Here is a 25,839-nt window from a genome sequence, read left to right as displayed (position 1 = left end):
AAGTCTGTTCCACCAACCAACCACCCGCTGGCTAAAGGCAAATTTCCGCACGTCTATCCTACATCTGTCTTTCCTCAATTTGAATTTATGCCCTCTCAGGCGATTTTTCTGAGCTAGAGGAAGAATCCCATCAGCATTGAGCATGCTCAAACCATTCAAGGCTTTATACACCTCTATCAGATCACCTCACTGGTGCCTAGTCTCCAGACACTGTAATTCGCAAAACTTAAGCCTTTCTTCGTAAGAGCACCCTTTTGATCCATTCACTAATCTTGTTGCCCTTCTCTGTACTCGTTCCAGCAGCTCTACATCCTTCTTGAAATGAGGCCTCCAGACCTGTATACAGTACTCTAGGTGTGGCCTGACCATTGCCTTATACAAGGGAATAATCACCTCCTTATCCCTGCTGGAAAAATTCCTGTATATCATTGACAATACTCCATGAGCTACTCTTGCAGCCCGTCTGCACTGCTAAGAGAACTTCATATCTGCCTGCACAACCACCCCCAGGTCCCTTTCATTCTCTACCACTGTCAGTGTAGTACCACAGAGTTGATGGGCGCCTCCGTAGCCCGGTGGGAAGGAGCAGCAGTGCGTAGCACACGCTTCTTGATTAGACCGGGGTTCGAGCCTGTCACCACCAGATGCGGAAAGGTCGAGGAATGACCACCGCATTTCCCGGAGCAATATGGCCTTAGTTGCTAATGCTCCTAAAAACCAAATAACAAACAACCACAGAGTTGATACGTTGCTCTGGCGTTGCTGTTTCCCATGTGTAGTACTTTACATTTGTCAATGTTAGACTTCATTTTCCACCTCTCAGCCCATCTGCTCAACCTTTCCAGATCCTGTTGCAGTAGCATAGTGTCAGTAGTGTCCTTCACAACCCTGCCAACCTTTGTATCGTCTGCAAACTTGGACATTAAGCTTGATATACCATCATCAATATCATTTATAAATACAGAAAACAATAATGGACCCAACACTGAGCCCTGAGGGACTCCACTAATAACATTAGTCCACGATGAGCAGTGTCCATTGATTACCACTCTCTGTCTTCTCCCCCTCAACCACCCCTTTATCCATAGCAGCGATTTGCCTCCAATGTCACACTGCTCCAATTTGTGTAGCAGTCTTCCATGTGCAACAGTATCAAAAGCCTTTCTAAGATCCAAGTATATAATATCAAAGCTATTCCCTGCATCCAGTTCTTTTGTGACTGCATCATAGTATCCAATCAAATTGGTCAGGCAAGACTTCCCCTTAACAAAACCATGCTGTGTTCAAGCTATAACTGAAGTCTTGTCTAGATGATCCTGCAGTGCTTCTTTAACCAGTGCCTCCATTAATTTTCCTGGAACAGAAGTTAAGCTCACAGGTCTATAATTACTTGTGTCAGCCTTTGATCCTCCTTTGTGAATTGGGGTCACATTTGCACATTTCCAGTCTATGGGTACCTCCCCTGACTCCAAGGCAGCTCTCATAATTATGGCTAAGGGTTTGCTTACTTCCTTTTCTGCCTCCTTTAATATAACTGGATAGATCCCATCCACACCGGGTGCCTTTCTTGTGTTTATCTTCAACAGTTTCTCCTCCACTTTACTCCCAGTTATTTCAAGATTCTGTAGCTTACTGCTAGAGTTGAATACACCTCTGGCATTCCCCTCGCTGAATAACTCCTCATGTGTGAATGTCGATGCAAAATATTCATTTAGTTTGTTAGCTACCTGAGCAGGATCATCAACAGTTGACCCATCAATATCAAGTGGACCAATCTGATTCATCCCCTTCCTTCTAGAATTTACATAAGTAAAGAACTCTTTGCTGTTTTTCTTTGCATCCCTTGCCAAGGATTTCTCGTAATCTGCCTTCGCCTGTCTAACCTCCTTTGTAACTTGGTTGCATATCAACTTGTATCTATCATAGGCTTCTGTGTCCTGTGTTAATTTGTAAGTATTCCATGCATTTTTCTTCTCTGCCATATGCCTCATTAGTTCATCTGACATCCATTTTGGCCTAAAATTTGAACAATATTTCTTAGTTGGTATGTAAAGCCTAGTAGCTTCCAAGATAAGTTCTTTGAATGCTTCCCATTTTGAATTTGCTGTTGGTAACATCATCAGTTGGTCCCACTGTATAGAATTTAAATACTGTCTCAGTCCATCGTAGTCGCCTTTACGGAAGCAATAACCCTTCCCTTTACCCCTAATGGTAGTTACCTCTTTGAGTAAATCCCAGTTCAGCACACTGTGATCACTGCCACCTAGTGGTTCATTTATCTGCAGATTCTTAATGCATGAAGAATCACTGCTGATAATCAAATCAAGAGTATTACTCCCTCTAGTCGCCTTTACGGAAGCAATAACCCTTCCCTTTACCCCTAATGGTAGTTACCTCTTTGAGTAAATCCCAGTTTAGCACACTGTGATCACTGCCACCTAGTGGTTCATTTATCTGCAGTTTCTTAATGCATGAAGAATCACTGCTGATAATCAAATCAAGAGTATTACTCCCTCTAGTTGCCTCCCGAACATGCTGATGTAGAAAACAATCATCCAATAAATCCACAAAAGCCTTGCTAGTGTGAGAGTGACCAACCCACAAATTCCAGTCAATATCTGGGAAATTAAAATCCCCCATTATAAGACTCTCTGATTTACTGGCCCACTCTATTTCCCTGTACAGTTTCTTATTATGCTCATCAGAGTCATTAGGCCTATAGCACACTCATACTCTCAATTTTGATCTCCCAATGCTTATATAACACCAAACTGACTCAACACTGCACTGTCCAGCAATGTCGACTGGCTTCACTTCCTTGGATTTTATGTGTTTCTTAACTAATAGCATAACCCCTCCCCCCTTCCTATCCTGTCTATCCTTTCTGTAGACATTGTACTCCCCAAATTCAAGTTCTGCATCCCTTGTATCTGTGTGACACCACGTCTCTGATATCCCAACAATATCTGCCTTTGATGTTTTGAGCAATACCTCAAATTCATCAAATTTATTTACTAAACTCCTACCATTGGTGTACACGCAAGTATACCTGCACCTGTTTCTATTCTTAGCTACCCTAACACAACCCATGTGTTTACTTGTACCGCAATGGCTCCCAGCAGTCTCTGAAATATCATGCATCTTGTTTTTCAGGCTTCTGCTCATTCTAATAGAAGCAGTGCAAGAATCTCTTTCACCTCTGCCAGTGGCTACTGTCAATCTATTGGTCTTTGTCTCCCCCCAAGCTAGCAGTTTTCCGACCCACCTAACACTGCCTCGATAGCATCAGCAAATATTCTTGCACCCTTTCTATTTAAGTGTATCCCATCCCTGTAGAAGCAATCTCTCCTGTTAACAAGTACAGTCCAGGCTGAAAAAAATTCTACCCCTTGAGCCTTACACAATCTTTCCAGGGCCGAATTGATCTACAAGGCTCTCATAGGGGGGGGGGGTCCCCAACAAAGAGAAGAATTATGATATCCAGTTAAGAACCCAGGGTGTGCCAAGCCCATACTCATCAGATGTGAGCCCTGGGGTGATGAATGAATACTTCTGTGCATTTCTCTTTGTTCTTAATACTCTCTACAGAAAACTGTTTTTAGAATTTTCAAAGCACTTTTTTTTTTTTTTTGCTAAGGGTAGCATACTTTTTATTTTTTGTTTTGGTTAAAAAAATTGGAGATATAGCAATGTCATTTACTCTTTATTATTAGAATCAGCAGCTAAACTTGCTCTGGTTCCAACTATTTGCATGGAAAAAGCAGATATAATAACATGGTGAAACCTCTCTAAGGAGGACACCACTGGGTCAGATTAAAATGACCACTATATACAAGTGGTTATGTGGCCAGTTTGAGTAATTTGGAATGATGAAATTCACTTTCCTGGTTGCTTAATCAGAGTTTTTATTATTATTATTATTTCTTTCTTCTCCTAATGGATTTTCCCCTATCGTGGGATGGATACTGGTACCATGCGTGTGGGGTGGTTGTTATGTCTAGTTACTATTATTGGTTGAAAAAAAAATTCTGACTATCCTACAGGTTTAAGATAGCCAGAAAATACTGGTTCCCTCAGCATGGTACCAGAGAGGCCTATCGCAGCTGAGTTTTTATGGAGGCTCTCTGATACCATGCTGATGGTTGACGTAGTAATTGGGATGGTCATTTCTTGTAAGCGTGTCAGTGTCATGTTGACTTTGTAGATATTCTGTGTCTCTTATCAGCTAGCTCTGGGATCTGGAGTCAAAACCTGCGGGTAGTTGGGGTAGGCTGTGTTCAGGTTATATTACTTCTTGTGGGCTTGTTCCATAGTTGCTGTGTCAATATTTAGTTGCTCTGTGCATCCTTTGCTCGTTTGCTGTTTGGCCGTGATGTTCTGCTTCTCCAAGGTCTGATATCTTGATTATGCAGCTGCCCAGTGTCTTGTACATTGTTGGGAGACAAGTGATCTGCCTGCACTTCAATAGTTTTGTGATATCTTTTGTCTTTAGCGTTCTGATAGGTGATTCTTTCAGTCATAGACTCTGGGTTTGTGTCAGGGTGCCTTATCATCTGGGTGAACTACTCTGTTATGTGCCTGTGTGTATGGAGGTGAACTTCTTGTATGAGTAGTTGTGGCTCTTATCTCTCCCTGAGCTCATCAGATGCGAGACTGCCTGATAAAATTTGTACTTCTTCCTCCTGAATTTCCCATTTTTTCACCTCCTGTGTTCTTGGTTTTCTTCTTTCTAGGTCTGTCTAGGGGCCATAGCCATTATGACTAACTTCACTGTTCCACAAATTGCCCTCAAGTACCTTCTTCTTTTCAGGGGGTCCATTGCACTCCTTCCCCTCTTGTCCAGTGTTCCTGTAGAAGTCTTTCTAGATTTCATCAAATATCTGGTTTCTGTTTTCCTCTGGACACTCTTTGTATCAGCAAAGTGCCAGGAAATTCTGCTTAAGGGGGTCAAGGTATTCTCTGATCCTGTGATTATAGAGGTTGTTATTATTATTATAAAAAAAAAGATTAATTTTTTTTTAATAATAATAACAGATTATTATTATTGTACTTGTTTATGTTTCAATTAAATAAATGAAATAAAATAAAATCTGTTTATAGAGAGGGGTTTAAACCCCTCTCTTTTTAAATTTCTTTGTATATATTGCCCTGCTGCCAACAGGAAGAAATTTAATTTCTTAAAAAAATTAATACACAATCAATGTAATGTATGCATAGAAAAGTTTCAATGAGTATTCCAGAGGGGGAAACCTCCATATGTAAACAAAATTCGGTAAAACCTTTTCCTCAATTTCTCATGGCCAACTGAAAGTGTTATGTGTTGGTGGGGGAAAATTGTCATTGTCCCTTAGTCAAAAAGCTCAATACCTATCACATATAACATTTTTATCAAGTTATATTCAGACCCAGAAAATCCTCATGGGCTGTTGATCAAAAATACCTATACAGCCCATTGGTAGAGTTTTTTTCAATTCCTACTATTAGTTCACACTCTTTCTATATATATATTTATATATCTTGATCAAATTTTCAATCGTTAATAAAATACTTTTTATTCATCCACTCAAGTTCAAATAAATTTTTTTAAACTTGTAGTGGATGACACTTGATGTTAATACAGTTTTTTCAAATATTAATTCATTAATTAAATTTAATTAATTAATTTTAGTTTTATATGGGAGGAAAAAATTTCTCTTATATAAGATATTTAGCAGGATATAAATTTAGGAATAAAATTGAAATCAACAGGCAGTAGCTCAATCGGTAAAATGCAAGGATTTCAGTATTTTTCACGTGAAGGTGAAGAATGCGAGTTCAATTCTTGCGAAAATCAATAATTTTTTGATAAATTTTTGTTATTCATCCACTCAAGTTCAAATACATTTTTTTAAACTTGTAGTGGATGACACTTGATGTTAATACAGTTTTTTCAAATATTAATTCATTAATTAAATTTAATTAATTAATTTTAGTTTGATATGGGAGAAAAAAATTTCTCTTATATAAGATATTTAGCAGGATATAAATTTAGGAATAAATACCCTCAGTGGCGAAGCATGTAGATCGCTGGAAAAAAATTTCTTTTTCAGATTGTTTTTTCATTCTGGGTTCTAGTCTGAGTCAAGGAGGGAACAAAATGGAAAATGAAACATGTGAATAAAAATAATAGTCCAACACCATATATAGAAAGGAAAATGGAAAATTGCAAGGAAATTCGCTTTCTATTTTGCTACTTAATATTGTGATTCTGTCATATGTATATACATATTTATATTAATTGTAATTATTTAATAAAAAGTAACTAAAATAAAATTTTCTTTGTTGACCTAAGTAGGAATTGACTTTAAAAAATTTTTTTATATTACTTGTTTTTTTTTTTTTTTTTTTTTTTAATTTTGGAATTTTCTCAGTTTGTCAATTTTTTGTCTTACTAAGTGATGTGCACCAGTGGAACTGCATTAGACAATTAAAATAAGTTTGTAAATGTTCATTACCAGCAGTGGTGAGCTTATCAATGATATATTGTGCCATCTGCTCCGTGAGTAATAATCCATGGCCAGCAAAGGTCTAATTAATATTACTACAGTGATCTTAATCTTCACTTGCCTTCATTGCAAATCCTGTTGGTCTATAAAAACTTGCATGTGTCCAGTCCAGTCCAGGAGGTTGAAACTACGAAAATGCAACTATTAAAGTATCCCTGTCTGTATTAGTGTGTCCATTTTATGTGTAATTTCTAACACTTCTGACTGAGACTTTCTAAAAGGGACACAGCAAGCTGTGTCCCTTTTAGAAAGGTTAAGGGGGGGGTTTCACTGGAACAGTTATAATTTTAAAAAAATGTATACTAGTGCTATCTGTGGTTCAAAATGTGCACTTCTATGACTGTTATACAAGTAGAAGTACCAATGATTTGTGTGTGTGTGTGTGTGTTTAGAGAGAGAGAGATTATCAGACAAGGGAAAACAATTGTATGATTAGATTCCATTGATCAAACTGAGTGGTTAGGTGTGAGGCTAGACAAGTACATATGCCTGTGTAATTGTGATTTAAGCCTGAATGACTACTAAATGTGGTGTTTCTTGTATTCTCTCTCTCTCTCTCTCTCTCTCTCTCTCTCTCTCATGTGAACTTCTCTGACAATTTGGTCATCCTGCAGTATAAACTGAAATTTTATTTATTTATAATATAAAATAATACCCTCTATAATAATAGGATTGGGTGCTTTATATTATTGAAATTTCTGTAGATGTTAAACTCTTTGAGGAATGCTTCTGAAAATTAGAGGCTGGTACTATTTAGCAAATAATAACACCACTCTACATTGTTTTTGACATTTGTTAACTAATAGCTGTTTTTAACACTGATTTCAGAAATGTTATTTCTTCTTATTATTTTTTTTTCTATCACACAATACCATTTTTTTCACAAATCACTTAAGTTAATGTCATGGGTTGTATTATTGAATGTAGTATTTAGTATTAAGTTAGGAGTAAATGCTGGAAATTTGCAAACTAAATCATCACATGTTGGCAATGCTGCCTTGAGTCATTTGTTTCTTGATCTTGACGGCTGTGTTTCTGCAGCAGTGTTTATCAGTGTGAGCTCAGTTTATTTTGGAGGTTATCATGTCAAACTTGTGCTGAAAAGTCAGTAAAATTATATTCACCTAAATGTTTGAACAATCCAAACTTATTTTGTTATATTTTTGGAAGTTATGTGGAACTCAAGCAAAGACAAGATATTACATAATTTGTAAAAAAATGGGAATCGTGCTTATTTTGGAGTGAAACTTGATGACCGAGATAAACAATAGGCTCCAATAAAGTTTACCAAACTTGTGTAGAAGCATAGAGGTTGTGGAAAAATGGTAAAAAGGCTATGCCATTGCATATCCCATGATTTTACGGGAGCCTACAAACCACCATGATGACTTACTTTTGCTTAGTTAATGTAGAGGGATACAATGCAAAGAGTAAGAATAGCATTGTGTATCCTAATATTCCATCGGCCATTAGATTGTCTCACATGGAGATAACCTGCTGATTCCATTTCCTCCACTTTATTGGAGAATATAGCAGCAGAAAGAAAATGAAGCTTCTGACGATGAAACTGAAGTCTACATGCCTGGAGACACCTTCAACTTTTTCACAATATGAACTCAGTGATCTGGTAAGAGATTTAAATTTACCAAAGGAGTCTGCAGAACTTCTTGGTTCTAGACTTAAATCAAAAAATATTCTAACATATTGAATGTTTTCTTATGATACAGACACAGAAAACGAGAACTAGTTCCCTTCTTTTGTGAAGATGATTCTATGGTTTTTTGGTAATGTGAATGTCCTACTGAACTATTTAGGCACTAGTTACAATCCTACAGTGGAGACTTTTTATTCACTCATTAAAGGACCTCCATCTTTAGTCCTTGAGGTTGTCACAGACATGCCAGACAAGCTGTACTTGCTACCTGGGAGTCTAAAACTCTGATGGAACTGATATTTGGGTGACACTCAAGTCAAGTGGACTCAATTTCGGCGAAGTCCAGATGGTCTATGACAGCCAAATCCTCTGTTTGCACCTTCACGATGGTGGGACTGTTAGTAATCCTGGGTATAACTTCCATGCACAAGTACATGGTGGGTGACCACTCAGGTGTGAACCAACATAAGCAGGGGTCGAGGTGTGGTGCCCACACCACATAGAGGAATGCCGCCCCTCTATGTTACCAGGCAGTACTAGGTGGTAGATGACTCTCATCAACCGGTGAAATACCACCACTTTGCTTATTGGAGGCTTGAAGTGGTGGAACCCATGTTTAGTCTCTAGAGCTAACTTCCAGTCAACCCTTCCCTATCTCTTCCATCATGCAGTATGATTGATGACTTTTGAGGTTGTGATGAACGTTGTGGCGAGATCCAATATTCCTTACATTTCGAGGGTACAGCTCTAAAACGGTGTTCGAAGGCCGACCGCTAGTTATTACACCGGACCGAACCTATTGGTAACTCTCTAGGAGGCTTCCGGATCAGCTAGTGTATAAACTTGCTACCTCTACTCTGCCAGATAGTGACTGGAGGGAGTCCGAGTAGTGTGTATGCGGGGAGCATTGTAGAGGCCACGTTATGTCAAGGATCTGGGTATATTCTTACCACATGTACGCCATATCCAAAAATTTCATTACTTCATACAGCATGTCCCACCCACTTTTTCTTACTATTGAATACACCATGAATTGTCAAACTAATAGAGCAAGCTTATCTGCGAAAAGATCTAAACCTCCCAAGGACTTCCTAATTCATTTCACAAATATACGTGGTCTCAATTCTAATCTCAACGATGTCCATTTCCACTTGCAGTCTGCCAAACCCCATGTACTTTTTCTGACAGAATCTCAGTTATCGGTTGATTCAACTACTGCTCATCTCAGATGCCCAAATTATTCGCTGTATGATTCCTTTTGCCTCAAAGGTGGTACTTGTGCATATGTCCGTTCTGATATTCCCTGTCAGAGACTTGGCAATTTGGAATCTCTTCTCTTTGATCTTCTCTGCCATTTTCAAACCTTAATAATCCCTCACATGTGAATGTAGATGCAAAATACTCATTCAGTTTTTTTGCTATCTGAGCAGGATCATCAACAGTCGACCCATCGATGTCAAGCGGACCAATCAGATTCATCCCCTTCCTTTTAGAGTTTATATAAGTAAAGAAATCCTTGCTGTTTTTCTTAGCATCTTTTGCCAAGGATTTCTCGTAATCTGCCTTCGCCTGCCGAACCTCCTTTATGATGACCTGATTACAGATTAACTTATATCTGCCATAGGCTTCTGAGTCGCTTGATAATTTATATGCATCCCATGCATTTTCTTCTCTGTTACGAGTCTCATTAGTTCATTTGACAACCATTTAGGCCTAAACCTTGAACAATATTTCTTAATAGGTATGAAACTTTTAGTAGCTTCCACGATTAATTCCTTGAATGCTTCGCACTTAGAATTTACTGTTGGTATCATCGTCAGTTGATCCCACTGTACAGAATTTAAAAACTGTCTGAGACCACTGTACTCCCCTTTACGGAAGCAAAAACCCTTTCCTTTACCCCTGATGGTAATTAAATCTTTAAGTAAATCCCACGTCAGTACACTGTGATCACTACCACCTAGTGGTTCTTTTATCTGCAAATTCCTAATACATGAATGATCACTGCTGATAACCAGATCAAGAGTATTACTTTCTCTGGTTGCCTCTCGAACATGCTGCTGCAGAAAACAATCATCCAATAAATCCACAAAATTCTGACTAGTGTGTGAGTGCCCAACCCACAAGTTCCAGTCAATATCTGGGAAGTTAAAATCCCCCATTATAAGACATTCTGATTTACTAGCCCACTCTATTTCTCTGTACAATTTTTCATTGTACTCATTCGAGTCATTAGGCCTATAGCACACTCTTACTCTAAGTGCTTATGTCAACAGTGCACTGTTCATCTATATCAACTGGATGCACTTCTTTTGATTTTATGTTTTTCTTTATTAACAGCATAACACCTCCTCCCTTCCTATCCCCTCTATCCTTTCTGTACACATTGTACTCCCCAAATTCCAGTTCGGCATTCCTTATATCTGTGTGACACCACGTCTCTGATATCCCAACAATATCCGCCTTTGATGTCTTGACCAACACTTCAAATTCATCAAATTTATTTACTATACTTCTAGCACTGGTATACATGCAAGTATACCTGCACCTATTCCTATTCCCAGCCACTCTAACACATCCCATATACCCACCTGTTTCACGATGACTGACATCCGGCCCTGAAACCCCCAACACCCCTCGCTCCAGGTCGCTACTTATTCTAATAGAAGTTGTGCAAGAATCACCTTCACCTCTGCCTACGGCTACTGTTAAACTATTAGGCCTTGTATCCCCCCAAGCTATCAGTTGTCCGACCCACCTAACACTGCCTCGATAGCATCAGCAAATATTCTTGCACCCTTTCTATTTAAGTGTATCCCATCCCTGTAGAAGCAATCTCTCCTGTTAACAAGTACAGTCCAGGCTGAAAAAAATTCTACCCCTTGAGCCTTGCACAATCTTTCCAGGGCCGAATTGATCGACAAGGCTCTCATCATATACTCCCTCCTATCGTGTCTGGGCAGAATTGCAGACACTTTCAAATTCAACCCTAATTCACGGCTTTTTTTCATCAGTGACCTGTGCTTGTTAAGTAATTCTGCCGGTCTCTTACTCTTAATATCATTAGTGCCAACGTGTACAACTATATCACCTTTTGTGCCCTTAAAAGATGATATCTGCTCTACAACGTCATCAACCTTTGCCCCTGGCAGACATACCCTGGTCCTGTTCCATCTATCCTCTACAAAGGATGTTTGCCATTTCCCTGACAATAGAGTCACCAACAACTACTAGTTCCTTTGGGACCAGCACAATCTGCCTTGGGGGTTGCCGCTGTGTTGCGTGATGACCAAGTGCAAGCTCTGGCGTTGATGTGGGCAGCTGAGAGCTTGATGGGCCCCTCAATTTAGATCTTTCGAGGGCATCCACCCTGTCCTTCAAACTCTCATATAGGCCCATAACAACGCTGAGTTGTCGCCTGATTTCCTTACACTCCTTACATCGCGCACACACAAAGACATCCCCCATGGCAATATCATGTTCCGTTCCAGATAGTTCGGCAAACATTTCACAAGTTGCACATTTTTTTAGGCTGTGATGCGTTGGAGAATCGCCCACCTCAGTTCTCCCCCGAGTCACAGCACTCCTGCCACTTTGTGCCCGTTGCTTTGCAGCTCTAGTTTGGGGTATGATACTTTAAATTAATAAAATCAATAAATTAAATTAATTAAATGTCAATACTACGCTATCTAATAGAAACAGTGAAGCGTATTACTGTTTCTATAATTACACGTTAGAGCTACCTAACTACCTCAATTAAAAATTTGAATTCCCTATCACTATATACAAAAACAATGCCTGCAATATTCGAATGAAATAACGGTTTTATAAAGTATTACGTATATCTACAAAAACTGTTTATACAAATTAAAATAAAAATAACCAGCGTAATTAGAACTATAAGACAACGTATTAAGTACAATATAAAATAACAATCACGTAAATAATAAGCAAAAACTTATCTTTTTTTTCGGAGCCTGTAATTCGCAGCTGTATTTTCTAAAGAGAGTCAGTATATATCAACAGGGTCATGCTGAAATAGGTATGTACTCTCCAACTTGCTTATGGGAAGGATCACATAGTACATAATATTTAGTGTCAGGTTGCACTAGTGGTTTCCTACAACTCCACAATCACTTTTCTTGTGTTGAATATAGTGCCTTGTAAAAGCTAGTAGTGTGAGTGGTATATGTGGTTTATATAGTGTACTAGGAAGCCTATGGAACACCACCAACTCTTAATTACAATACCAGGTGCAAGGAGCTGGGCAAGGTAGTAGAGAATGGATGTGTGGTAGATCCTGTCATCGCCTGAGCTTACCAGGAATGACCAAAAAAAAGAGAGAGAGAGAGAGAGGTGTTTTTGTTGGAAGAGAGCCCAGGGAAGACAATTTTAAGTTTTGGAAGGTTATGATAAGAAGGCTTCTACCAGGAAATTATTGGACGAATATCAAACAGAGGGACACCCCTACAGAGGCAACTCACCTCCATGATGTGGGATTGTTGATTGCACCAGAAAGTAATTAAGGTAGCAGGGCACACTAGATGAAATTTAGGGTTAGGAGGTTGGAGGAATGGGTAATGCCCTCGGTTTGATGAGAAGAGGGATTAAGTCTTAGTGCCAGGGTGTCCTAAGTGGGAGTTTTGGTCAACTGACATCTCACCCTGGTCAGATCGGCTGAATCTAGTGTCAGCATGGCATCGACAAAGGCAAAGGGAGGGTTACCTGGGTAGGTTGTTCCCATTGCTGTCAGGTCGGGGAGAGGCATCTATCTTACAAAACAGGATTCACACAATATATGCACTCCGTTTATTCATACACCTCTCAGATCACCTGTACACAAGACATTTTATGATCCCCCATACATATTTAGCCTGTGAACAATTAAGACAAGTTGCATCTTTCAACATCAACACACACACTTTCTTTTTGTTAGCCTACCATAAGCACTCATTTGATCATCATATACCTCTTAACCTGCATTTATGATAATGCTTTTTTTTTTTTTTTTTTTTTAGGAGCATTAGCAACTAAGGCCATATTGCTCCGGGAATATGCAGTGGTCATTCCTTGATCTTTCCGCATTCCCCGTATTTGGTGGTCACGGGCTCGAACCCCGGTCTAATAAAGAAGAGTGTGCTATGCACTGCTGCTCCTACCCACCTGGCTATGGAGGCGCTTTATGATAATGTAACTTTGTTTTTACTCATATTCAGAGTGCACATTCATAGCATTTAAAGTGGACTGCCATGCTTGCACTGTCACTCGTCACAGCAGCACTTTGAATATAGATAGCACACACTTTTTTTTTACACCTTAACTTTACCTAATTTATCTGTCATATAGAGTGATCACATGGGTATGGTTATGTGTGCAGATACATTCACGCATTTGTACACCATAAATACAGGTATGCATACATAAATTTCTCCTTACAAATATTTTCCTTACTTCATACACAGGCATAATCATATGTACAGATACATGCTCACATCAATTTCACAACACATGTTTGCACACACATAGAATATACATTCAAATATATTCTTGGATCAACATGAATCTTTTTATACAAAACAAATGAATAAAAAAAATATTTTCTGTTTTTCTTAATTTCTTCATTCTTCCTTTCTAAGTCATCAAAATTTCTCATTTCCTAAACCTATTACTTCATTGATTTTGTTAATTTCTGATCTTTGTGTGATACACCTAATTGTTGGAGCCACATATTGTCATGCATTAAACTGTCATACAGTGAATTAACAATGTCTTGCAATGAATTGACATGGACTCATGATGCATAGGTGAGAATTTTTTATATATATCTTTTCCTTGTTAGAAATGTAAGGTATATATTTAACACCTTTGAGGACATAAATGTGTAAAGTTTTTGTAAAATAAATGCTGAATCGAGTAGTAAATTCTTATATAAATCGAGAACCACCTCTGAAATTATGGTTTGATGAACTTTAAATGAAATGAAATAAATTGAAATTAAAAATCCCTTTGGGAAAAAATTATAGAAGCATTCGCTGTTGAATTATTAATTATCTAATTTAATTAATTATTTTAATTAACAAGTATTGGCTATAAATGCTGCATTTTAATTTTTTATATATTTTAAAAATGTTTTTGTTTTAGACTCTTTTGCTTCAAGACTTGCATGAAAATCGCATGTGTAACCAGCTTCTAGTGCCTGAAGCTAGCGAAGATATATGGCGGCAAGATGACATGAATTATTCTTCACAGATTAACTTTATGTTAAATAAAAGACAATCAGTTGAGGGTAAGCAGAAATCTTACACTAATGACTTATGAGTAAAAAATTATTGATAATCCTTAACTGTTTATTAATAACTGTTTTCAATTTTGGAACAATGTGACATGACATTGGCTAGAATGATAGATTTCGGATTAGTGAGGTTTGTGTTAAATTTCCAGTCATTACCCTGTTTTTTTTTTTGTCATGTTTTTCTTTCCTTATGGATCACTTGATGTAATTTAATATTTTTTTTTTTTTTTTTTATAGAAATACTACTGTAAATAAAATAATCGGTTGAGGGTAAAATTAAATAAGTTTCATTTATTTTTGATACACCAAAGGCCAGCCACAATTGTCATTGCAGCCTACAGGCTTGAATTTGCAACCTCCTTTCTTCTTATTTGTGGCCACACACACTGACCACAGGACCCAGTCACTGTCGATACAGTGATAAAGTGAATGAATTAAAGTCTGCACTTTTGTTACTGTTTCAAATATGACAAAACACATAAAACAGCTTATATTCAATGCACAATTGTTCAGGCTAACTGCAGATAAAAGGATGATTCATCCATTGCTGTGTCTGAATGAGTCACTTAACAGGTTGTGACAAGTTGAAACACTGTGACACTGCAATTTTGGGATACAGTCAGTCTTCAAAATTTTGATCACATTTTATATATCATAGTCAAGACAAAGAGGAGTAATTTTTAAGAACTATACTGACTCTGTTGTGACTGTAGTTTGATTTTATTTGGTTTCCTCCATTCATGTTAGTAAATTACTGTTCTGTGCAGTGAGGTATTGATGGATAGAAACCAAATAGTTTTGTTAATGATATATAGGAATTTTGCTAGCAGAGACAAGGATGTGATTATCCTCTTGTATAAGGCAGTGGTCAGGCCACACCTTGAGTACTGCATATAGTGTTAGAGGCCTCATTTTAGGAAGGATGTAGAGTTACTAGAACAAATACAGAGAAGGGCAGAAATTTTGGTGAGGGGAACAAAGGGGTGTTCTTACCAAGAGAGCCTTAAGTTCTGCAAGTTGTAGCATCTGGAGCCTAGGCACCTGTGAGGTGATCTGATTGAGGTGTATAAGGCATTGAATGGTTTGAGCATGCTCAATGCTGATGGGGTACTTCTGCTTGCTCAGATTAAAAACCTGAGGAGGCATATATTCAAATTGAAGAAAGACAGTTGTAGAATATATGTGCAGAAGTTTCCCTTTAGCCACCAGGCAGTTGATTGTTGGAACAGACTTCCATCTGTTGTTGTGGAAGTTGATAGCTTAAATACATTTAAGGCTGAACTAGACAAACATTTGGAGTGACTGAATGCATGAAATGGGAAGGCTTTTTTTTTTTTTTTGCTGATGATATATAAGCTTGCTTTCTTGCATTATATGCCTCAACTAAGTAATTCTAATACTAGTTCAAAGTTTAAAAGATCATAAGCAAGCCAATTATGATTTTGATCATAATTGGCTTGTGAAAACAAGCCAGTTATGATAAAAAAAAAGATGAGCTCCTTCCCAAATGGAAAATTATCTTTGCATTTGGTACACCAAATTTACCTTTCATTGTTAAAGCCAATTATTCCACTAGCCATGAAGTCCTATATTCCTAACCCCATCAGATGTTATAACTGCCAAAAATTGGTCAATCTCAAGCGATCTGATGAGGGAATGCAGTGTGCCCAAACTGTTGGTTCAAATCCCATACACTAGTGAACTGTGATGCTGAAACTTCATTCTCCAAACTGATCTCAAAATGGCCTATGGGTCATATGGAGCATGTGCCTATTGATTCAGATTGACTAGATTAAAGTTAATGCAAAATGAAGTGCATGATTTACTCTTAGTGTGTAGTTTTCTACATTAATGGTTTGATGTTGATTGGAGTTCTTACAATTCATCAAGGCATGCCACTCAGGCCTGGACTTTGAGGTCTGAATGACTGAAGCTATGATACAAGTGCAGTGCCAACTTGCTTTCCTCTTCATGCCATGTTGCTTCTAATCTGTTGTAAAGTTGATGTTATGTGCCTAGCCTCCGTCAAAGGCATCCGGTTTTTGGGTTGGACTACTCTGTTATGGCTTGCACAAGACATGTTAATAAAGCAGTCTTATTCTCCATCAGTCATCTCTCTCTCTCTCACAAGAGAGAGAGAGAGAGAGAGAGAGAGAGAGAGAGAGAGAGAGATGACCGATGAATTGGGCTGACAAATAGGTGGGCAGATTGCATAGCTGGATATAAGGTCGTTGATCACATCTTGGGAATTGCTTATAGGTATTCCACTGACTCCATTAAATTTTCCAACTCCATCAAGAAGTGTTTGATGAGATGATACGAGTTGTAAGAGGTTGCATTAGCAACCTCGATTAATGAATATCATCTCTCAAGTTTATTCTGTGGTGAAGCCAGTGTTTTTGAAAATATGTTGTTTCACATCTCTAATTTCACTTTTTACTGTAATTTTTTCTGCATAAATAGAGTTGAAATTTTGCATAATCGCTTTGTATCTGTCTTCATCAGTTAGACTGTTCAGGTGCAAATCTCAAGTATTTCAGTCAGGTTCATCAATGGCAATATTGATGAAGGTATATCAAGCTTTATGTCATAGTTTGCAGATGATACTAAAGTTGGCAGGATTGTTAATAACAGTAATGACAGTATGCTGCTGCAACAAGATTCGTAAAAGTTGGGCAGATGGGCTGAGAAATGGCAACTGGGGTTTAACATTGACAAATGAAAAGTACTGCATATGTGTAGCAGTAACCCCAGAGAAATGTACCAACTGGGTGGTGTTACACTCAGGGTATTGGAGAATGAAAGAGACCTGGAGGTAATTGTGCAGTCAAATATGAAGTTTTCTGAGCAGTGCAGACGTTCTGCCAGAGTAGGTCAATGGGGTCTTGTCAATGATGTACAGGAATTTTGCTAGTAGGGATAAGAAGGTGATTATACCCTTGTATAAGGCAGTGGTTAAGTCACACCTTGAATACTGCATTTCACCAATCCATATATCTGAAATATCCAAATATCTGAAAGCCTTATTTTAGGAAGGATGTAGAGTTGCTAGAACGAGTGCAGAGAAGGGCAACAAGACTTGTGAGGGGAACAAAGAGGTGCTCTTACCAAGAAAGGCTTAAGATCTGCAGATTGCAGCACCTGGAGACTAGGCACCTGTGAGGTGATGTGTATAAGGTCTTGAATGGATTGAGCAGGCTCAATGCTGATGGGATTCTTCCTCTTGCTAAGATACAAACCTGAGAGAGCATAAACTAAAACTGAGGAAATACAGTTATCGAATAGATGTGCAGAAATTTGCCTTTAGCCAGTGGGTAGTTGATTGCTAGAACAAACTTCCATCTGTCGTTGTAGTTGATAGTTTAAATAAATTCAAGCAATAAGTGGACAAACTTTTGGAGTGAATGGATTGGTGAAATGGAAAGTTTTTTTTTTGGCTGATACTGTATAAGCTTGCTTTCTTTCATCATATGCCTCTACTAATGCTAATGCTAATTCTTGCTAATGTTGACATCTACCTTTTCACCGATGACATTGAAATATCTTACCATTCCCAGAATATCTATTCCATTGAATAAAAACTGGAGCTCACAGTAAACAAAATAGTTGTAATTTATGAACTTCAAAATCTATAGTCGTTTTCTTTACAGAAAGTGCCAGTACATCTAGAACCCAAATTACTGCTCGGAACTTAGCTGTCAGCACTTGTAAACAATATCCAATTCTTTGGGTCTAATGATTGCTACTAAACTTGTATTTCAGAAACATATACCACAAACAGAAACATTCCATATGAAACTGAAAAAGCTGAACGTACTTAGACATCTCATATACGACACTATGTTAGGAGTGATGCTATATGCTCCTCTACCTATATCAAGCTTTGATTAAGTTTCAGTTTGATTATAAAGCCCTAGTTTATGACTACATGAAAGATTGTATTATCATGTCTCAACGCAGTCTAACACAGCACTCTCAGGTTTGCTCTTGGATTGTTCAGAGCCTATATATAGTTCCACTGAACTTCCACTTCACTTTCAGAGAAAGATATTACTCCTGAATTATTTACTTAAAATCCATAGTTTTCCTTCTCATCCTATTGGACACACTTCTCTGATCTTCGGTGAACTTTCAGAAATGAACCACATGAAAATAAACCTACAGGAACATGTCTACAATAGGTAATGCATCAGTAGAATATACATCTGGCCATGGCCCCAATTGCCAAGCAGTTTAGTGACTAAACAGTTTTTACTGTGATTTAGAGTGGGCTCCATATGGAATACAGCACTATAATTTAAAATAGACATAAAAACCAAATCTCATACAGGGCCTATCTTAAGCCGTGGTAAACTAGGAATGTGCTTGGAGGCCTATACTTTGAGAGGGGCCCATAAATGGCCATTGACACAGCCAAAATCAATGATATCCAGCAGTGTAATGATGAGCATGATTGCTGATTGCTGCTAGTATTCTTTATAAAATTTGCAAATAAAATTTACTTTCAAATTATAATGTAACTTCTAGGTCAAGATGCGTGTGCCACTGATATGTTCAGATTTGTATATATTTAATTAGAAATATATTCAGATTTATTTGCTTTATATTTTATATTGATTGTGTAATCCTTAATTTCCGAGGAATGGCTATGCCCAATTTTTTTACTATTAAAGTAGAACATTTTTAGAAGAAACTAAGATCATAGCCATGGATATAGATGAAGCAGCTGCATAGGCCGCCGTAGCCTAGTGGTCAGGCGCGCGGGTGCATAAGTACGGGTAACGGGGAATCAGGGTTCAATTCCGGAGAGGGAGCCTGAGAAACGGCTACCACATCCAAGGAAGGCAGCAGGGGCGCAAATTACCCACTCCCGGCACGGGGAGGTAGTGACGAAAAATAACAATACGGGACTCTATTGAGGCCTTGTAATTGGAATGAGTACACTCTAAATCCTATAACGAGGATCTATTGGAGGGCAAGTCTGGTGCCAGCAGCCGCGGTAATTCCTGGTCACGTGCTTTGAGTGACCAGGGTTCAAGCCCGTGACTGCTGAATACGGTGCTGTTTCTTGTATTCTGTCTATCTTGTGAACTCCTCTGACTGTTTGGTCGTCCCGGAGTATAAACAGAAAATTTATTTTATTTATATATATATAACATACAAAATTACCATTGCAGCAAAGGAAAGTATTCCAAATCCAAAAAATCATATGCAGTACAAGTTCTAATGGAATAATGACTCTTGTATAGCAAAACAAGAGAAAAACAAGGCATGGAATTGCTTGCAGAAGTTTTCCACTACTGAAAACCTCATCAAATATAAATAAGCAAAAGCTTGCAATATCAGACAAAAACATCAAAAAGAGTATTGGATGCAATTTGCTTTCTCAATAAACAGACATACTTATATTTGCATTACATAGAAGAAAATCCACATCACTAGAAAAACATTGGAAATTTCAACCCCAGTAAAATGGAATGGCCAAGACATTACAGTCAGCTATCTGCCACAGCTTCATGTTCTGTATCCTCTTTGTGTCATGAATAGCAAGTTCAAAAGAAAAAAATAAATTTCCACACTGCTCAGAAAATGTCATATAACTATCCTCTCACCATTACTGAGCTACATAGAACACTACATAAAGCAAAACCAAGTGCAGCAGTTCCAAACAGGATCTGTTATCAAATGGTACAGCAGCTTAATGAAGAGTCACTGCTTGCTGTATTAATTTTTTTATAATAAAATATTTTTGGAAGGAACATATCCCACAAGCTGGAGACACTCTATAATAATGGCTTTCCAAATCTAGGAAAGAACCATTCAAATCCGGTTAACTACCATCTGATATGGTTTTTAGAAACCCAAAAACTTCTTAACCAATATCAGTATGGTTTTGAGAAAGGTAAATCAACACTAGACCTCATAGTAAAAGCAGAATCTAACATCCATAATCCCTTTTTTAAGGAATAAACATATAGTAATGATATGCTTGGACATCAAAAAGACCTTGATAGAAAAGGTCTTTTTGAGAAAGAAAAGTGATCAATAAACCAGCAGGTATATGTTTGTGAAACCTGTTCAAAGAATAACAGATTAATCTGGACAATGTTATAAAAGATAGCCAAGCAGTCCTCTCTCTCCACCACCACCACTGGATCTGTGACCTCCCAAATGTGATAATATTTTCAGTAATTTGGAAAAAAATATCATCCCAAATCAGAACCTCTAACAATTGCATGCTGCTTATATAGCAACTTTGCAGATTATCAGAATATCTGTACTGATTAATCAGAATCAGACACTTTGTAGACATAGCAGTAATTTAGACATTGTTATTTCCCAAGAGCTTCCAGTAGAGTAGAGTAGAGTAGAGTAGTGTGTATACTGCAATTTGAATACCATTGGAATATATTGTACAGCACTCCTTCATAAAAAAGCATTATCTTTTTCAGACGTCCTAAGTGCAATCTATGCAACTTAGCACTTAGATATTATCAGCCATCCACAGATAAGTCAAATCCATACCTAGACATGCAGGGATTTTAAACAATTAAATTGCAGATCAAGTGACAAAGGCCGTGAATGCCAAGTGATAGTTTCTAAGCAATCTCTCTCTGGTGTGGTTTTTTTTTTTTTTTTTTTTTTTAGTGTTATAGCAAGTAATAGCTTAATAAATCCCTGTCTGCTTGCAACTTTACTGCTGACTGCTTGCAGTGTTACTGCCTTCCCCACTACTACTAATAGCAGCATGCATTACTACTAACCTACTAGCAATATTACTGCTATTTCTGCTAGCAACATAATGCTCTCCCTTTCTTTTTGGTACTGATCCTGCCTTCATGTGGAGGAGTCAGTAATCTGGGAGAAGCAAGTCCCTCTCCCAGGGCTAAAATCAGCTACTGTGGATTGCGATACTTATCCATCTCCTCTCTCTCTGATGTGTGCATCTGCACACACACACACACACACACACACACACACACACACACACACACACACACACACACACACACACACAATAAGATCCACCAGCCTTTCTGATAATTCATTCCTCGTCAATACGGCCAGTAAGCAAGTTTTTACCATTTGTCATCAGAGATGTCTCGAAAACGCAACTCGCACCTCATAACACACTGAATTCCTCAAAAAGATTGATAAGTGAGCGAGGTTAATTGAATGTCACCAAATAAGAAATAGTCATGGAATTGAACAAACAAAAAGTAACACTAGCAAGATGCATTATGATCCAGAAGGACATATAAACAAGTACAGTATCTTATGTAGGGCAGCTTGGGAACACTCGTTCAACTCCACCTTGGTACACTGTGATGAATATAGGTCTCTGTAAAAGGCCAAAAACATGTGTAATGTTACGTTTGTGCAGTGTGTGTTGTGCTATTTAGATGTTTCCGGCCACCTGGAAAGCCTGCCTGGTGCCCATCTCTATACCACAAGGAGGTGGGCGAGAACAAAGCGTGAATCATCGTGGGCCCCAACTATCCTATACTGAATGACAAAAGCAACCTTGGGATCATTCAAAAAATAATAATAAAAAATTAATTAATTAATTTAAATAAAATTAATAAATTAAAAAAATAAAATAAATCCTATATCCACTGGTGAAATGTGAGACCAGTGGATACCATCTGTTCTCCCTGGGGTAGGGAGCCCAACCCCAGGGAGAACCTAAAAAAAAAAGTAAAATAAAATAAAGAGGTTAGCAAAAAAAAGAAGAAAAAAAAAAAAAAAAAAAAAAGGAGAAATCTCTTTCCTGCGCTCAGTAACTCCAACCCAGACACCAAACAAATTCTACCTTACTCACAAGGCCAAGAAAGAGAAAAAAATGGGGGTAGGAATGTAGGGAGAGGGAAATTGGAAAGGGAAAATATTTCAGTGGATAATTTCCATGTGAGCATCATCATCATTATCTGCTGTTTATTTGGTGAAGACCTTGCATATACTGATCCGTAAAAAGGAATGCAGTTGTAGCTGGATCAAAACATCAACAGTGGCCAGTAAGTGTTTACTCCACACATAACATATGTGTGGAGTAAACAAGCGAGTATTATTTTCCAAAATGTAAAAAAGAACATTTGGAATGAATTTGCAAGTTACCCTTCCCTTAGGGGAGTTTGTCTAGATCAGTGCTACTCAAAGTGTGGTCCGCAGAATGGTGTCGGTTTAGTTTTCCAATAAATGTGCTAAGGCTGTTCAAGAGAAGAATGTTACATATTGTAATTGGCTTGTTTTCAATTCTTCAGTTTCATTTTCTGCCTACACTAGAGCTCACAACAATTCTAAAGCAGTTATTAATCAATCCAAACTGGATTTTGAACAGACTAAGTAGAAAATTTGTTTCTTGCTCTAACTGTAGCAGAGCATTCTGGTCTCTTGCCAAAGCTATTGGCTGCAACTTTTGCCCATGTCTGCTCCCTCTGTCAAAACCAGATGGTTCTAATGTCACTTCAGCCACTGATAAAGCTGACCTGCTAGCATCCCATTTTTCTTTCAACTCAAGTATTAATGATCTTGGCAAAACATCTCCCACCATTCCTAGCATGCTCCATTCAATGCCTCTTGTGGTCTGCTGTTAAAAGGATGTCAGAAGGATTTTGATGAATCTTGATGCTAGAAAGCTCCAGCACCTGATTGTATTTCTCCACTTGTTCTCAAAACCTGTGCTCCTGAATTTATTCCTGTTCTTTCCCGTCACCACCAAAAACGGAGGATGCGGAAAGGTTAGGGAATGACCACCACATATTCCCGGAGAAATATGGCCTTAGTTGCTAATGCTCCTAAAAACCAAATAACAAACAACAACTCCTGTTCTTTGCCGCCTTTTTTCACTTTCTTATTCCAAAGGTGTTTTTCCTTCTGCTATGAAATTTTCTCATATCCAGCCAGTTCCTAAAAAGGGTGACAAATCCCTCCCATCCAATTATCGTCCCATTGCAATTACTTCTACTCTTTCTAAAGTAATGGAGAAATCAATTAACCACCAACTCTTAAACTATCTAGAAACCTTTCGCCTGATCAATGATCGCAAGTATGGATTCCATCATTGTCGATCCATTGGTGATATTCTGGCTTATGTTACCTATTTATGGAAAAATTCAATGGAAAAGTTCAGTGAAACCCAAGCAGTTGCTCTTGACATCTCAAAGGCTTTTGATTGTGTTTGGCATAAAGGTCTTCTAAACAAGCTTCCATCTTATGGTTTGTCAACTGTTGTTTGTAATTGGTTATCCATTTTTCTCTCTAACCACTCACTGAGGGTGATTGTAGATGGCTCTCTAACTTCTCCACTAATGTTGGTGTACCCCAAGGTTCAGTTCTTTCACCCACTCTTTTCCTCTTGTACATTAATGACCTTCTTTCATTGACCAGAAATCCTATCCATAGTTTTGCTGATAATAGAACATTGCATTCCACTTTCCAGTTTGAGAAACCTTGCCCTGCTCAATCAGCTTCCACTTCTTGAATATCTGCTACCAATTCCTTAAATGCTGATCTTCAGGTAAGTCTACAGTGGGGCAAGGACAACTTAGTTAATTTCAATCTTTCTAAAATTCAGTTCTGTCTTATATCTCGCAAAAAGGATTCTTCTGCTCCTATGCTTATCTTTGGTGACACTGCGCATTCTAAGCAAGATGATATATCTCTTTTGGGGATTACCCTGACTTCTAATCTCTCTTGGCACAAGCACATTACAAATATTGCTTCGTCTGCATCTAAAAAACTTTGTTTTCTCTTTCGCACAGACGTAACTTTTTTCCTAAACAGCTGTTCACTCTGTAGAAATTGCAAATCTGCCCTACCATGGAATATTTTTCCCACATCTGGGGTGGTGCCCCCTAAAACTCTCTCTCAGGCTTCTTGATTCCATTCAGAAGAGGGCGGTTAGGTTAATTAATGATTCATCTCTAACAGAGTCTCTCCACTCGCTTTCTCATAGATGCACTGTTTCTGCTGCATGCCTCTTCTACAGATACTTCCATGTGCACTGTTCTTCTGAATTGGCTTCTATAATTCCCGCTCTCTCTTTCAAAACAGTCCGAACACGTGCTGCCACCAGCCAACATCCTTTTACTGTCCAACTTCAAACCCACAGAACCAACTTTTCATCTTCCTCATTTATTCATTCAACTGCCATTTTCTGGAACAACCTTCTTTCATATGTATTTTCTGAAAATTACAGTCTACAGAAGTTCAAGTCTAATGTCAACAAATATCTTCTTTCATCTTCTCAACCCATGGATGGTACTTAGTAGTATAGGTTCTAATACCTCTCGTCTTTAGTGTTCTGATTAAAAAAAAAAAAAAACCCTACTATGTATAGTGTAAATAGTTTGAGTTGGTTGATTCTTGCCAGTACTTTTATTTGTAAATAATTTTTATGATGTTATTTATATTTTACTAACATGGCTATCCAAATAAGAAGGCGTTTTAGTTTCATTGGCTCTCTGCTAGATATTTCTCAAGGAGTTAGGAGTTGTTCTGAAAAAAATCTAGATGCTAACTTGAAAGCAACAGTGGCAGAATTATCCGAGGAAGAGATAAACTATAGATAAAAATATTCTAACCACCATGGGAGCGATGGCTTTGACAAAAGCTCAGCTAAAGATACGTTGGCTCAGCTTTCTCAGTCTTCAAAGACTTCAGAGTATATGTCAGTTAATGATTCAGCCTCTAACAAGAAAATGACTAAGAAGTTTGGGTGGGTAAATGAGTCCAAGACAAAAGAACAGAATAGTGGTAATGTGACTGATCAACTTAGACCTCCAATAAGACAGGGAAAACGTGGAATCTGAGAGAGTTGAAGAATTGTGATATCCTGGGCATGAGTAAAGTGAAATCAGCAAAAATGGAATTGAAATAATTGCTGTTGAAGGGGAACCATAGCATTCCGGAGGGTTACAGTGGTACAAATTTTAGAATTGCAAGATAGTCTGGGGATAACATTGATTGAATTTAAAGTATTAGTGGAAAGATTGTAAGGTAAAGAAAAAGAAAGTCTAGTGGAAATGAAAATGAAACAAAGTGAAGGTATTATTTCATGTACATAAAATGTCTCAAGAGATCAAGTTAGTGCTATGCAACCAAAGGTGGCTGTGACCTCCAAAGGTGACCTCTAACAGTACTCAATATAAAAAAATAGTGAGGATATGATGGAGTTATTAAAGTTTGTGAGAACAATACTGTGTGATGTAAAAGTAAAAAGTGTGAGAGATAAGAGGCTAATTATTGAAGCTGATTCTGAACAAGACTTGAATAAAATAAAGAACTGTGTGCAATTTCGGGTTTTAGGTCTAAAGTTAGAGAAACCTAAGAGGCTGAATCCATCCAAA

At 37.9% G+C, this 25,839-nt stretch overlaps 1 protein-coding gene across 1 annotated transcript in view; it reads left to right on the top strand.

The window, feature by feature from the left end:
- The window catches only part of LOC150086960 (KICSTOR complex protein SZT2-like), a 1,378,951-nt gene that overhangs the window by 647,458 nt on the left and 705,654 nt on the right, over positions 1-25,839 (top strand). Inside the window, exon 35 of the mRNA XM_090372336.1 lies at positions 14,341-14,485. Within this exon, the coding sequence (XP_090228462.1) occupies positions 14,341-14,485 (145 nt within the window). The remainder of the gene's footprint in view (positions 1-14,340; positions 14,486-25,839) is intronic.

This window comes from Mastigoproctus giganteus, chromosome 4 (assembly GCF_048544385.1).
Source record: "Mastigoproctus giganteus isolate SK-2022 chromosome 4, ASM4854438v1, whole genome shotgun sequence".
Lineage (NCBI taxonomy): Eukaryota > Metazoa > Arthropoda > Arachnida > Uropygi > Thelyphonidae > Mastigoproctus > Mastigoproctus giganteus.
This window is presented reverse-complemented; position numbering and strand designations above follow the sequence as displayed.